This window comes from Amblyomma americanum, chromosome 10 (assembly GCF_052857255.1).
Source record: "Amblyomma americanum isolate KBUSLIRL-KWMA chromosome 10, ASM5285725v1, whole genome shotgun sequence".
Lineage (NCBI taxonomy): Eukaryota > Metazoa > Arthropoda > Arachnida > Ixodida > Ixodidae > Amblyomma > Amblyomma americanum.
This window is the reverse complement of record NC_135506.1, coordinates 58898369-58913842: the sequence shown is the minus strand read 5'-3', so window position 1 is coordinate 58913842 and position 15474 is coordinate 58898369. Positions and strand designations below refer to the sequence as shown.

At 47.5% G+C, this 15474-nt stretch overlaps 1 protein-coding gene across 1 annotated transcript; it reads left to right on the top strand.

Moving 5' to 3' along the window:
* Positions 1-721: 721 nt before the first annotated feature.
* LOC144107101 (uncharacterized) lies at positions 722-15191 on the top strand. The gene is made up of 6 exons (XM_077640090.1): positions 722-872; positions 1080-1201; positions 2091-2235; positions 9702-9902; positions 13212-13334; positions 14595-15191. The coding sequence occupies exons 1-6, from the start codon at positions 729-731 to the stop codon at positions 14781-14783; spliced, it is 924 nt and encodes a 307-aa protein (XP_077496216.1). The 5' UTR covers positions 722-728; the 3' UTR covers positions 14784-15191.
* The last annotated feature ends 283 nt before the right edge of the window (positions 15192-15474 follow it).

Sequence of the window (15474 nt, the reverse complement as noted above, 5' to 3'; positions counted from 1 at the left end):
TGTGAGGCTTGCGAGAAGCAGCCATTCATCACATTTCTAGCGGACACATCGCATAAATTGCTTTCCACTGTTAAACGCTTTATCTAACATTTCCAGTGCATAGCAATCCAATCACGTGCAGCATGGTTGCATGTGCTCAATTCTTTCAAGTTACTCTCGCCTTTCTATAATTTGCAGCTTCGCTTTCACAAAGCGAAGGTCGAGAACGCAAAGGCTACATGTGTGCATTCCAAAGTTTCACTTGGTGTCAGCGCTTGACAACACTTGGAAAGTGTGGCCCGTGATGTTTTGGTGAGCTTCAATTGGAGCTCCTAAGTGATAGAGACCCCGCAAGCAAGAACTGGGCCTAGCTGGCCTTCTGCCTTTGGTTCCTATCTTGTTCGTGCGACAGGAGATCGCCATGTGCTGAACGCTGTAATCAAGAAGTCTACTCAGATATTTGTCAATACTATTTTATTCTGCCTACATTTATCCGTGATCATTATGGATTCGGTAAGAACCGATTTTAGTCTGTGGTTTTGTTATGCGGAAGGAAACACGAAACTTTAGGAGAAAAAGAAATTTACATGGCTATTGCGAAAATATAAACGCCTCATGCATTTCTTTATTGTTATCTGATGGTAATGTGCAATATAAATTTTATTATAAGTTTATTGTTAATAATAACGAAGAAAAATGCTCTGACAGTTTGCATTCTCTATTTCCGTCGTCCCAGTGATAAGGACCGAATGAAAGAAATCGTGAAAGACCCTGCTGCTAAGAGTCACCTGGAGAGCTTGTTCAAGTCAAGAATATTTCACTACGGATACATAAATACTGATCCATACCTCTTCGACGCGCAAGCAATGGCTGATGTCCTTGGAATACTGAAGGTGAGCATATAATCGAGGGAGCCGCGTTCACCCAAAGGAAAAAAAAGAAGGATAAATTTCAAACCGCCGCTCTCAAAACTTTTCAGTATTGCATGTCACTAGACAAATATTATGGTGCGAACTTACCGTTTGCGTTAATTTCAGGAAATCTTTGCCTCCCTGGTTTGTAGGACAAGCAGTCATGGATGAAATCTCATTACCTTGCAGGCTGTTGTAAATTTGTTGGCAGATAAGAAAACCGCTGCTAGGCCAATCTACACAATTTTGGCCTCGACGTGGTCTCAAAAATACGACCAGGTGTCAGCGGCCGAGGCAGCAGCCAAGTTCAAGTAAGTGTGTGTGTCAGAATTAACGGCCACCAAGTTTCGCAGTTAACATACGACCGACAATTCCTCGAAGGACGTCAAGTAAATCAATAAACACGGAAGCGAATTTCGTACTTTCCTCCTTATAGCCATTGCAATGTCCCAGACCTTTGATGCCTTCGCATTAAAAGAGAAACGTGAGCATAAAATTTAAGGCAGGTTCTCTAACGGCCTGTTCTTGCTTATCGCGAGAAAGCTCGTGAAGCTAATCAACACATAATAAGCAAAAATAGGTTAACAAAATAGAAGGGTATCCATTTACGATGCAAGAACAAACGCTCCCAGTGGAAAAAAGACACGCATTATTCGGATAAAAAACTCGCGTAAATAGCAACCATGCCCTGGGCGTCTTTCCCGCACAAAGCAAATAATTTAATCGCTAGCATGACATGTCTGCTGAGTTTTAACAGACAACTAGCAGAGCAGAGTACTAGCGAAGGAGGGATCGAGTGACCACAGGAGAATGAAGGCGAATCAGCCAATTTAGTTTATCAATAAAAAGACGAGAAACCGAGAAAACAAAATGAATGTAAAAGTGGCTTGGAACAGCACTGAGTTGCACTAGACTGGTTTACTGCCTGCGATAGCACCAACATGTCTGTTCTTTCTAGTGGTCCTTACGTTGTCAATTAACTTGAGCTATAATTACCTCTGCACCGTAATACGGTCCTTAAACAGCATTGCATATGAAGCACGGAATCAATAAATCCCATTGTTACGAACCGTCGCTCCTTTTCCTTTACCCAGCAACGGAGAAGATAATCATGCAGCAATGCAAGCAAAATTACGGAGCCTCTAAAACAGCAGTGCCGATCGAAACACGCGTATTCTTCTCCGTGCCTCCGTTTTCCAGAAGCGTCCTTGTCCCGGACATCTATATTTCCAAGGCCCACCTTGTCGAGAACGACAGCAGATTCAATGACTGCGTTATTCTGCCGGCCACGTTCATCTCAGCAGGTGGCGCTGCGGAAAGCAACGACGTCTACTTCTTCAACCTGGTAAGAGAGGTGCCATTTTAGGTAGAGACAGACTGTTTAGCGGGGCTCATGCAGAGAGAATGCCGCCTCTGGGGAATGCAGGAAACTGTCCCCTCTAAACACGAAGACGCCAGTAAAGGAGCAAAAGAGAGTAAGGTGTCCTCTAGCGCACACTCTGAATAAAAGCGAGTGTGTGGACCTTGAACAGCCGTCGTTTTGGCGGTATTCTTGAACTCGCCAAAAACGACTGCGTGCTACTGCGAACGAATATAATGCCACTCAAAGCGCGAAGGAAAGCAGGCTGCAGTGCAGGCGGCGTCGCGAAGGACTACATCTAAGATGGCGGCTGGGTCGTTTCCGGTAAGTGCGCGCATGCGTAGTGCGTTTTTTGAAATCTGTCTATTGTTGGACCTACTTCCTGGAAACAGCTGTCTGGGTCGGTATGCAATCGCGAGATCACATTATGAACTATTAGAGGTGCTCGGCTATTTGATAACCGTCCACACCTACGTGCACTAAAATGCAGCCCAGTTAGCTTTGTCATGCCAGATGTTTCTTCGACAAACCCCAATAACCCATGCCTACAAGCGCAGGCAGTTAACGTGAAACAGCCCCCCGGATGTGCCTTAAATAATGTGTGCTTTTCTCGTTAGGCTGTGTGTTACGGCGCTGCGATCGACACGGCAAATTTTATCCAAGTTCTCCAATTCAATGTGTTTCATTTGGGGTAATTTCTATGCTATAAGACATTCAGGAGAGCGGACGTTTTGGGTAGCGCTGCCGTACTGCTTCGAGGATCGGAACGCATCATTATCTAGGGCGTCCAGCAATGTTAGTCCGAAAAAATCTGTGGACAGTGCATATATAAAACTGCAGAATTTGCGCAACTTCACTACGCCATTGTCTCACTTGCAAATGGCTGGATTGTACGTCTGCGTTAGTTCGGTTTCACTACTCAGTTGCCTTGTAGCCTGAGCAGTAGCCAAACGTACTCCTTAGCTCACTTGCTGCGGTTTTAGCATCATTGAGAAGGCGAGGATGAACCGGTTTTTGAGGAAAATGAGATTGAAATTTCAGCACGACTGGCAAGAGTATGTTTACAGAAAATGAAAACCTTTGCCATTCAGCAGCTATTTTTTTTTTTCAGAAAAAAAGGTAGGACGGCGCATAAGAGTTTGTTCATCTTTGAACGATGCAAAGGCTCAACACAAAAATATTATGCATTTTACCAAAGCGAGCAAATCAAGAGGAACACGTGCGTGAAGTTGTGAATATCGTGAAAAAAAGTGCCCTCAATTATCCTTTCAATCGCAGATGTTTATTTCTGTTCAGGAAAATGTGTGCCTACAGGGTCATTTTAGGTTAATTAGCATTCACCTACGCGAATGTATTGTTGATGCTCCCTCAAGTTCATTCGTGTACTGATCTGGCAAGCATCGTCGGAGGAACTTGTGAACATCATAATCGGCTTCGCAGGCGAACATTCGTCGCAGCCAGCAAAGAGCTTCGTATTTAGACCGTCACATGCAATGAGAGAGTCGCGATTAATGGCACATGACACATTTGTCGCGTGTACATATTCGGTGAATATTTTTCAATTATTTATTTCATTTATTGGAGCATAATGCTAGGCTCACATCTAGGCCGTTGCAGGGAAGGGGCAAGGTGTACGTTAATACGAACAAAGTTCAAGTAGGCACCGACATACATTAGCAATTTGAATTGGACGAGGCAGTACATATGCTCTATATCTTAAATCTACAAATGCTAAAAGATGACAATAAAGAGGAGTAACTGACATGTTAGAAGATTTAGCAAACAAATGCCAAATAATCGTAACGAAACTGTATAAAAGTTGCATATTCAGGAAGCTAGAATTAAGACACACAAACGTCTGGCAGATATATCAAGGTGAGCAAGGAATAAAGCCTGAAAAAACAGAACAGATAAGTAAATAAAAATTTCATCGTCAACAAAGAAAAAAAGAAATAACATAGTGCGCCTGCGTCCCAGTCCTAACTAGAAAGCACTGCTTGACATGCTGGCAATGAAATCTTCGAGTGATGCGCAATCGACAGTATCGCTAGCAAGTTGTTCCACTCATGTATTTATTGTGGGGAAAAGGAGGACCTGAATATGGTGGCGAAATCTGCATTAAGTTAAATGCTTATTGTGTTTTGTTCTGGCACTGTCTTTTTTACTGTCGAAAGCACTTACTAGTACTGATTTCCATGCTGCCATTAAGAAGAAGGAAAAGGAACTTGAGACGCAGTCGTCTGGCTCGACTTTATATAGTAGGAAGCTCGGCTTGCCTTAGCCGACTAGCAGGAGCGGAGGTCCGTCAGGACGAAGGTTGCGGCGGTATAGGACGCCATCCTGAATGACGAACAGTTGCAATGAAGGATCTCGGCTGGCACAGTTGAGGCGATCAATGAGAATACGCAAGGAAGAGTCTTGTCGCTGCTCGTCCGCGATGTTAACCAGATCGGAGATAGCGAAGAGGCACGGGCCGAGGTCGTTGTCTCCAGGATCAGGCGGCTCTACAGGGTGCCGAGACAGGCAGTCGGCGTCTTGATGGAGACGCCCTGACTTGTAATGAACAGTGTAAGAATACTCTTGGAGGCGCAACGTCCAACGTCCGAGCCGGCCTGTGGGGTCTTTCAGTGAAGACAGCCAACAAAGGGCGTGGTGATCGGTCACTACGGAGAATGGACGGCCAAACAGGTACGGTCGGAACTTAGCTACAGCCCAAACAAGAGCTAGACACTCGCGCTCTGTAATTGAGTAATTTCGCTCAGCTGTAGAAAGGAGGCGGCTGGCATATGCAATAACGCGTTCTTGCCCTTGGTGACGTTGGGCTAGCACGGCGCCAATCCCATAACCGCAGGCGTCTGTGCGAACTTCAGTCGGAGCCGACGGATCAAAATGGGCCAGAATAGGTGGGGAGGTGAGTAAGTCGACTAGCGAAGAAAAGGCCTCCTCTTGGGCAGGGCCCCAGGTAAAAGGGGTGTCTTTCTTTAGAAGGTCGGTCAGGGGGCGAGCGGTGCCGGCAAAATTTTTGATGAAACGGCGGAAGTACGAGCAGAGGCCGACGAAGCTGCGCACATCCGTAGACGACTGGGGAATAGGGAAGTCCTTGACGGCTTTAACTTTAACAGGATCCGGGCGGACACCAGAAGCGTCGACTAGATGTCCGAGAATGGTGAGTTGGCGGCGACCGAATTGACATTTCGACGAATTGAGCTGTAGCCCGGCTCTACGGAAGACAGAAAGAATGCTCGCCAGTCTTTCGAGGTGCGTGGTAAACGTGGGCGAAAAAACCACAACATCGTCGAGGTAACATAGACATGTGGACCATTTAAAGCCGCGAAGCAAGGAGTCCATCATTCTTTCGAAGGTAGCTGGCGCATTACAGAGACCGAATGGCATAACTTTAAACTGATATAAGCCGTCCGGTGTGACGAATGCCGTCTTTTCGCGGTCATTGTCATCAACAGAGATTTGCCAATACCCGGACCGAAGGTCAATTGAAGAGAAAAATTTGGCTCCGTGAAGGCAGTCCAAAGCATCGTCTATTCTTGGGAGTGGATAGACGTCTTTTTTGTTATGTTGTTTAGGTGCCGGTAATCAACACAAAAGCGTCAGCTGCCGTCCTTCTTTTTAACCAGCACAACTGGTGAGGCCCAAGGGCTCGACGAGGGCTCTATGATGTCTTTACTGAGCATCTTGTCCACCTCTTGCTGTATGATGGTGCGTTCTGTACTGGACACTCTGTAGGGTCGTCTGTGAATAGGAGCTGCGTCACCGGTGTTGATGCGATGCGTGACCACAGATGTTCGAGCCAAAGGGCGGTCATCGAAGTCAAAGATGTCGCGAAAAGACGACAGAAGATACCGAAGGTCGTGAGCTTGCCCTGGTAAGAGGTCAGCAGCAATCATTTTTGCATATTCATCAGGTGGTGGGACGTCAGAGTCGCGGCAGTTCGACGAGGGTGGGACGCTTCTCACCGCCGATACGACGCATTCGGCAGCAGGGCACAGCGTGGCGAGCGACATACCTTGTGGGAGCGGCTGAACGTAAGAGGCAAAGTTGAGAACCGGAAGGGACGCTTGATTTGCCGACATGGTGACAACTGTATGCGCAAGGGCAACACTGCGTGTAAAGGGCACATCAGGAACCGGAGTAATGATGTAGTCACCATCGGGAACTGGCGGGACAGAGGAGAAACGGACATAAGTGGCGGCATCGGGGTCCAGGCGGACAAAGTCGGCGGTGCACAGTCGGTGAACAATTGGATCCGGTGGCTCTGAAGGAACAGGTAGAGCGAGTTGAACGATGCTTGTGGCGCAATCTATAAGGGCGGAATGGTCGGTGAGAAAGTCAAGGCCGAGAATGATGTCATGAGGGCAGTGTTCGAGGACAGTGAAGAGCACAGAAGTATGGCGGCCGGCTATTGAAACACGAGCAGTACACATTCCGACGACAATAGACATACCGCCATCTGCAACACGGACCACAGTTGAGGGGGCAGGAGTGAGCACTTTCCTTAGGCGACGGCGAAGACGAGCATTCATGACTGAGACGTGCGCTCCAGTGTCGATCAGAGCGGTAACAGGGACCCCGTCCACGTCGACGTTAAGGATGTTCCGATGAGCATGAAGAGTTAAAGGAGGGTTTTCTGGTCGGGTCGTCAGAGCAGCATCACCCCAGACGCTGCAGCCATCAGTTTTCCGACCGGGAGCGGGCATATGGGGCCGGCGACGAAGGGCGGCGAGGTCGGGGCGATGGAGATCGACGGCGCTGAGGTGACGACGAACGGTTGGTAAGCGGGCTCTGAGCGTGGTGGCCAGAAGAGGTCGTTTCCGAGGGCGAGGGAGAGCGGCGGGAATATGCAGAACCCGGCGGGTAGCGGCTGTAGGTCGAGGACGGACGGCTTCGGCAGTGTCGAGATATGTGGCCAACTCGGGAGCAGTTAAAGCAGATGGGCCTGTCATCAGGTGTTCTCCATTCATCTGGATTGCGGCTGCGTCGAGGGTAGTATGCACGTTCAGAACCGAGCTCCGGGGACATGCGGCGAGCATATGGGGCACTAACTGAGCAAACAGGTTGAATCCCAAGATTGGCAAATTCTTTGCGAACGACAGCCTGTATAAGGGATACTGCTGGAGTACTGTCTGTTGCGGGTGGATGAAACGCAACGGGGGACATTGCCTCTACTTCTTGGCGCACAAGTCGTGTCAGGCTCTCAGATGTCGGCAGACGGCTCGGTGGAGTCGAGTCTACACAGGACGACGTCGCAGTCGTATTCGGCAACCGCGTGAACTGCGGAGAAATTCGGCGGCTCTTCGCTTGTTCGAACCGGCGGCATTCCTTGATGATTGCGTCAACCGTTCCGCAGTCCTTGTATACAAGAAGGTTAAAGGCGTCATCTGCGATGCCTTTGAGCACGTGACCTACTTTGTCGCACTCTGACATAGTGGCGTCGACTTTCATGCAGAGAGCTAATATGTCCTGAATGTATGATACATAGGACTCTGTGGACGTTTGTGCACGGCATGCGAGCTCCTTCTTCGCAGCGAGCTGACGCCCGAATGGCTTACCAAACAGGTCACAAAGCTTGCGCTTGCAGAGATCCCAGCTGGTGAGTTCATCCTCGTGGGTCTCGAACCATACCCTGGCAGTGCCCGTCAGGTAGAAGATGACGTTGGCCAACTTTAGGGTCGGGTCCCACCTGTTGTGTGTGCTCACGCGCTCGTACATTGCTAGCCAGTCCTCCACGTCGATGCCGTCCGTTCCGTTGAAGGTCCCAGGATCTCTCGGATGGGCAATGATGAACGCCGGGTTGGCGGACGCCGACGGAGCGGCCCCTTCGCTGGTCATGGTTGAAGAGCCGGCGAGCTTACGACCGCTGCGGAGTTCCGTGCTTGCTGTGGCTGTACCCCGCACCTCCACCAATAATGTAACGTGAAGATGTGCACACCAAAAGGGAAAAATATATTTACAGGGAAACAGCTTACAGCCACGCAGCCGAACAACCGGGCACGCGAAGCCCAGCCGCAGAAACGCACTTCGTCCTCTTCGCGTTCCAAGCGCGAGCGCACCAAGCACGAGCGTTCCAAGCACAAGCACAACCGTAGCAATAGTTCAGCGAGGGAGTCATGACGGCAGTATTTCCTAAAAATAAATGTAATCGCTTTCCGTTTAGGCTCTCCAATTTTTCTATGGACTATGTTTACGGAAGGGGAACCAACATACAACATACAGCGACAAGTGACGTGTGCGCTAGGCACTTAATGTGAACCGATGCGGATCTAAGCGAACGTTTCAACGAGTAGAGAGCTGCCAGTGCTTTATTGACAACTTTTTACGTGACGGCCAACCGAAGAATAAGACGGGTTGACTGATGGCAATGAGATAATTTATTGGCCGCTGGCCTAGCCCGAGCGCTCCGTCCCACGCCACTGCCAAGTTCTTCATCTTCGTCACAATATATGTCATCTGTTTGTTCCGTTATAGATTTGATGAAGCGATGATGCACGTTCCTTAATATCTGCCATTGTAGATAATATGGGAAGCTCATTCGCGCTCTCTTATTCGTCACTGTCATGCAAACTGTTTTTTCTACGTTAATCGCTATCTGCCGTATTTGACAGCATTGCGTTATATTTTACAGCGGAAAATTTAACGTTAGCTACTCTTCACGGCACGTTATTTCTCTGTAGATAATGCAGTCGTCTGCAAACATTCTTACTGTTGCGTCAGTGTTATTGTGCAGATCACTTTTAAAAAGAAGGAATAGGACAGGTAGTCAAAGGGCACGTTGTGGTACGCCAGACGACACATACCCGCAATCATAAGAGCGGCCTTTGTAGTGTAGGTATTGACATCTACCTGCAAGGTATCTTTAACCCACTTGGTGATGATGCCGTCACCGAGATAATCGATAAGTTTCTGAAGGAGCCTAAGATGAAAAACCCTATGGTACATTTTGGAGAGGTCTAGCAATATATCACTTTGGTCCCATTTGTCTGTTCTAAGCGCTAAGCCGTGATTGTCTCAAACAGTTGAGTGGTGGTAGACAAACGTTTTCTAAATCCATGCTGGTTAGGGACAATGAAGTTAATTTTTCTACAAATGATGTTCTATGTTGAAAAACTAAATATTCTAGGATTTTGCTGGCCGAGCAAGTAAGCGAGTTGTATGCAGGGTCAGCATTATTTTTGTTTATTTGACCAGATGAAAATAAGCCTGGTAAAAATTAAGTCATGCTAACACTCGTTTATACAGTCCAACGCCCCAGAATAGCTCTATAGGAAACTTTTTCGTTCACAGTCACCGCTGCTTAGACGCGCTATGTCTGCAACGAATAAAGAGTGCTTTGAGCGCCAATATCTCAGAGTACGATTGTTTGCGAGGTGCGAATGTTTGGTGAATTGTGGCCCTGTTTCGTTCGAAACTCTTTCGGAGTGCTTTTTTGTGCCATGCAGGTGACGGCTCTTAAACACGCCTCGGACATGAACAAGCTTCGGCACGAGGGCGTCGGATCGGCAGCGCTATTCGTGTCCGTGGGCGTCTACGGGCGATGGTACTTCGACCGCATCGACAATGGAAACAGCTCCGAGGGTGACACAGTGGGCACGCCGTGTCTTCCCCACAAGTTCCCCGAACAGATGGATAGCGCCGCTAAGGTGCGCTGTGACTGGAAGGCAAATGATCGGGAGCCTTTTCGCGCATATTAGTGACCGTAGTGACCGTAAGCCCAGCTAAGTCCACGGCGGGACAAGACGTCTCCAACGTCCCTCGAAGTAACCCTGTCCTGTGCCTGCAGCGGCCCCCTTGCCCTCAAACATCCGCATTTCATTTGCCCACCTGAATCACTGCTACCCACCGCTACGTTTGTTTACCTTCGAAGCCCCTCCATCACACTTAAGAACCACCTGTTACCTTCCCTTCAGATAACTGGTCTTGACCATGCCCATTTCTTTTTTATTTCAGTCAGGATATCATTGTACGGGCACTGAAGGCAACTGTGCCAAAATTGTTTGTAGTAAAAATCGGTTCTACCCTACCCCTCTTTCTGAATGTGCTGATGCTTGTTCGGGAGCAGAAGAAGCATTTTGTTTTTAAAAAATAGGACCTAGAACTTGTCGCGCAACAAAGTTCAAACTGTAGGCGTCCATGCAGAAACAACTCTGTAATCACCGTTTGGAAGTGAATGATAGTGTTGCGAGGCTCAGGGATCAAAGGATCAACGCACAAAGAAACTCTGTCGACGCACCGGAATTGGCTTCTGGAAATATCCGGAAATCATGACAGCTGTGTTCAATTTTTTTTTCTATTTTGCAGCTTATAAAAGCTTTCTTTTAAATACATCATAATTGTGTAGACCAATCAGCTAATGTTTTGACAGACCACTGCGCTGGCTCGATCAATACGCGAATTTTTTTACGTACTACATTGCCATGCTTTTTTTCCCTGAGGAGGCTTTGTTTGCGGCAACGCAGGCAGAGCGAGGCACAGGGGGAGATGGCAGGTGGCATGTCCCATGACCTGATAACGTCATAACTCTCTGGACCAACCAGCGATCTTTATGACAGACCACGACGGTGGTTTTTTTTTCTGTGATGAGGCTTTCAATGAAATTGCATAAATATTAGCCATAACCTCCAAAGTACTCGGAAGCCCGCCCTGATGTCAGTAACCATGCGTCTAATACGCGTTCATGCTAGGCCAGCATGTTTAAGTTAGCGTCCTTGAGTTATTCGCATAAATGCCACCTGGCAAAAGGCGCCGTGGCAGCGTTCACACTTCACACTCTTTGTACCTCCCGCCCAGTTATATGCGTGATCGAATAGCAAGTGAATGCTAATCTGTCGCTTCGCAGCACTTTGCGAATGGCAGTTTGAAAACGCCGCAAGTGGGAACGATGCTGAAGCACGAAAAATTTCTCAGCTGCCGCCCAGAAAGCTTGGTCGTAATTTCCCAATCATGAGTAATTGGATGCGATGCCGTTAGGAGACCACTATGTTAAAAGTAGAACAGTCATGAATTTAACTTGTCTTTGTCGACCGCGTTAGGTAGATATCGATGACCGTCTCATTTGGTCTTTGCGCTCGTATGTGAAAGATAGTTAAGTCGGCATGAAACCACTACGAGGAATATGTGAAATATCAGCAGTATGCGGGCAGGCTGTTCAGTGCACTCATCCACCAATGTATCCCTCCTGAATTTAAACCACGCTATCTTTCTGCTGCTGCTGCTGCTGCGTTCTGAAGGTGGCTTCACTGAACGGAGTTACATTTCAACTCCAAACGGTCAGGGAGAGTTTCGTTAAAGTAAAGTGTTAGCGAGATGGACTAACAAGATTTTCACTGCGTCACACAAAATTGTTACTATAACAGGGCGCAAACTATCAACCGATTTTATTGAGTAGGAAGTTCATTTTGTATGAACTCTTAAAAGCGCAAATAAAATGAAATAAAATATCAGAAGGGTGGCGTCTGGGTGCTTGAATCAGCTTCATCTAGTCTGTGACTGGTAGGCATGCGGAGGGTGTAGGTTTCAACGCGATGACGTTAAATGCCCCGTTCAGCAGAAAATTCGGCGTCGACGTTGTCGTTGTGAAGGAAAAATTATGGGCATGGCTCTGGGAGCTAAGTGGTCCCCAGAGAGGAACCTAGGAGGCAGGTGCGCAATCTAGGCCACGTGGCCTTGTGGCGTCGTCAGAACCTGCTCAGAGAATAGTGAGAAATAATCCTATCGTGGCAGGTGGCAGTTGAATTAATGATTGGTCGTTCTGGAAGAGCAACCGGGGTCTCACAAGCCCCACCACTGGGAGCACATGCGATCGGAGGTCAGTGGCGCGTCGCTTAACCGCTGCACCACTGCGCCAGAAGGGGTATGAGGACTCGCAGATATATATGAATGTAAAATAGACAATGACCTTCTGCATATGTGAGATTTAAACCATTACGCTTTAGCGTAATAGACTTAAGACGGAGCTTAAGTATCCCATCCAATTTTAGAACGAAAGCTCTACACTTCGCACTGCAACTCCCAAGGTGAAGTTTGGTGCCCATTTGACCTTTAGCCGGCAGACCGGTTGTGTGGCAAGTGACGTCTACCACGTGACTCGCTGTAGAGAGGCACCGCAGCTGCGCTCTTTTTTTTCCTCATTGCCTGGGTTTGGTCCATAACATTTAACCAAAAACACTCAACAAAAAACACACAAAACGCTGTGTACATACGACACTGTCGTGGTCAGCCAGCGTTAGTCTGGCTTCGTGATACTAAAATTCGCGTAGCATACAGAGCGGCTCTAGCCTCGTGAGCCACTCGGGAGGCTCTGCAGCGGCTATCTGGATGGCCAGAAAGCAGTCCATTCTTTCCAGAAAATAAATTCGGTCAGGTCGTGCCTTTCATTCTGGAGCGCTCTCTCGGAGCCTTGCCGGTTGGTCGGACCATAGCCGCTGCTGTACCACGTGACTAACGGGGCTTTAACAGCTGCTCCACTGGCACTCGGTCGCTCAGTCTAGCCATGCACAAGGCGCGCGACGGACCAACTCCGGCGCCAAACTATGAGTAACAATGCTTAACAGAGCTTTCGCTTGTATCACTAGTTATAACAAGCGCTAAACCTCTATTTTTTTTACTTCTTTAAGCAACTGACTTTCCGCTTCGTCGACGTTATTTTCTTGTCTTTTTAACGATAAATATCAAATCAATTTCGCTCGCAATGGTATCAGTTGGTAGTTGGCGCGCTGTCTTTATGTATGGTTTTTGCGTCCGCTGTTGTTCGTACTGAAGAGTAGCGTCTGAAGAAGTTAAACATGGAAAACGAACTAGCCCGTTTAAAGCTTTACAAACAGCGTACACGTATATGATCTACGTTACTTTAGCTTGTGTACTAAGTTTCTTGCTATTAAACAAAGAACGCAGGCCTCATGAGAGCGGAAGTGAGAGCGGAGCATCCTATTTTTGTTTTCCTCACAATATAGGTGTGCGGCAATAATAAGTATGGAGAGCCTCACGACTGCCAAAAAATGGACTGCAGATTTGTTGTGGACCAAGAGGAGAACAAGAGATTGGTATTCGACTCGGCAGACACCCTTCGGCGGAAGGTGCGTTGCTTGACTTGTCTCCCGGTGTGTGTACTTGTGTCTTGGTTTTGCAGCAACTGCGTAGCCACTGAGGTGGGGCACGAATTGCTTGCGCGGGCAAACTTTACACCGCCTCGCGCTACATTAGGCTCTTCCCTTGTATGTGTCTAAACTGCCAGGGCGTTGTTATGAGCGAGAGAGGTCGAGTTGAAAACAGAATGAAGTCGTAAGAACCGAAAGCACAGCCGAGCCAATGAGCGGTCGCTCCCGGAACCTTTCATACCGGTTTAACAGAATTCATCAGATTACTTTCCTACAGACGGGAGAAAAGCATGATCCCGCTATTTCTTTTTAGCGGCTCCAAGAAGAAAAAAAAAGATCACGACCTTCGGTAAAAACTGAGAAATGTTTTGCGTATAACCTGCTACGGCTCAGGCTTTTGTGCATCTTTGCTCGCGGGAGTGCATCATAATGTAACGCATATTTCGAAGCAGGGCGACAAAGAGCACCAAAACTCGCCTTTTCCTTAGCGTGCACTGCGCTGTGTGGCCCCTAATCTGCCGTGTTGTATCTCAAGAGATTACTGACAACATGTTTGAAGGTGGCAGCGTTAGGGCGGACCTTCGGGAGAAGAGCCGTTCGCGTTGTCACTCTAATTCAGGATTGGTTGAGAGGGACGTGACGTAACAATTTGAGGTGTGGAATGGTAATGAATAAAAGTCGGGCTAAAATCTGTCTATGAGATGTCAACACGACTGAATTGTCACTAGATTCAAAGTAAATTACCTACGGTGAAAAAATATGCGATAATTCTTTGGGAATCGACCGATGATCATTGGGTTGCGAGTAAGACCCGCTACCCCTATGCTGTTGAGGCACGTCTGTTTGATTGATTTGAACGGATCTTGCTTGTCTTGTGTTGTTTAGTACGATAAAATGATCTGTTAATCAGTTCAATAATTATAGGTGTTAAATAAAAAATAACTGAGCAAATGACCATTAGTTCTGTATCTTCATGCACTTTTTGCGCAGCCTAAGTGCCCCCCCCCCCCCTAATTTTTCTTATGCGGTTTCATGCTTCATATATTTTGAGGTACTTTTATGCAATCTAGATTGACTGTCATTTTACAAAGGGCTCTCTCCGAGCTGTCACCCTAATATTACTTCTGAAGATAAACGCCCAGGACTGCTCGCATGAATACCTGATGATAACGTGCCTTAAACATTTATGTATCTAATAAATTCAATTTACACCATTTCTCTCTTCGCCCCCCTTTGCAGTTGTGTCGAAGCAAAAGGAACGTCACTGACTTCAAGTACGGCATTGTTGCAGCACGCGTCGAACATTCGGATGCGAGTGGCGGCTGCGGCGGGGGAAAGTTTCCTCTACTAAAAGCCTTGAAGAAGCTCATGCAGTTTTTCAACGGCGGACATGCATCCGAGGCGGCACTGCAGAAGTGCCTTGCATGACGCAATGGTGCCTGTGTGTTGCAGCGGCAAACAATGAAATGCGTTCTAGCTTGGCGCGTATTTGTTGAAAATAGCACTTTGAGCATTCATAGATTGTTCATAAAAAGAAGTCGAATCGTGTACTCACGCGCGGAAATTTTCAGCGCGGCTGCGGAATTAACTAGTGCTCAATAAAATTACCGCAAATGACAGACACTGCTAATTACCAAGTGATGCACGTAAGAGAAGGAGCCAGTCGTTAAGTAGTAGTAAGCACTGGCTGTCCCTGGCCTACTGCTTCCTGCTCTGCATGAACCAAGTGCAGTGGTATGTAATGTTTAACGTACCGCAGCACCACATGGTCTATGAGGGACGTCGTTGCGGAGGACACTGGATTATTTTCGTCCACCCGTCGTACCTGAAAGTGCTCTTACATTGAACAGCAGACGGGAAATATTGGATTTCGCATATATCGAAGTGCGCCCACCACTGCCACCGTGCTATTAGGTAATATTTTGCTCGGCAGTCAAACGCAACAGAGACTGAGCCACCACGGCAAGTTATTAAAAAAAGCATGCGGTGGAAGAAAAAACTTCAGCGTTATTTAATTTGCATTAGCCTTCATTTGCACCGATAAATAAACAACGTTGCTCGTTATGAAAAACCTGTGTATGATTGAGCTATGTTCGGCTGTCTTTAATATTAGTGTTAA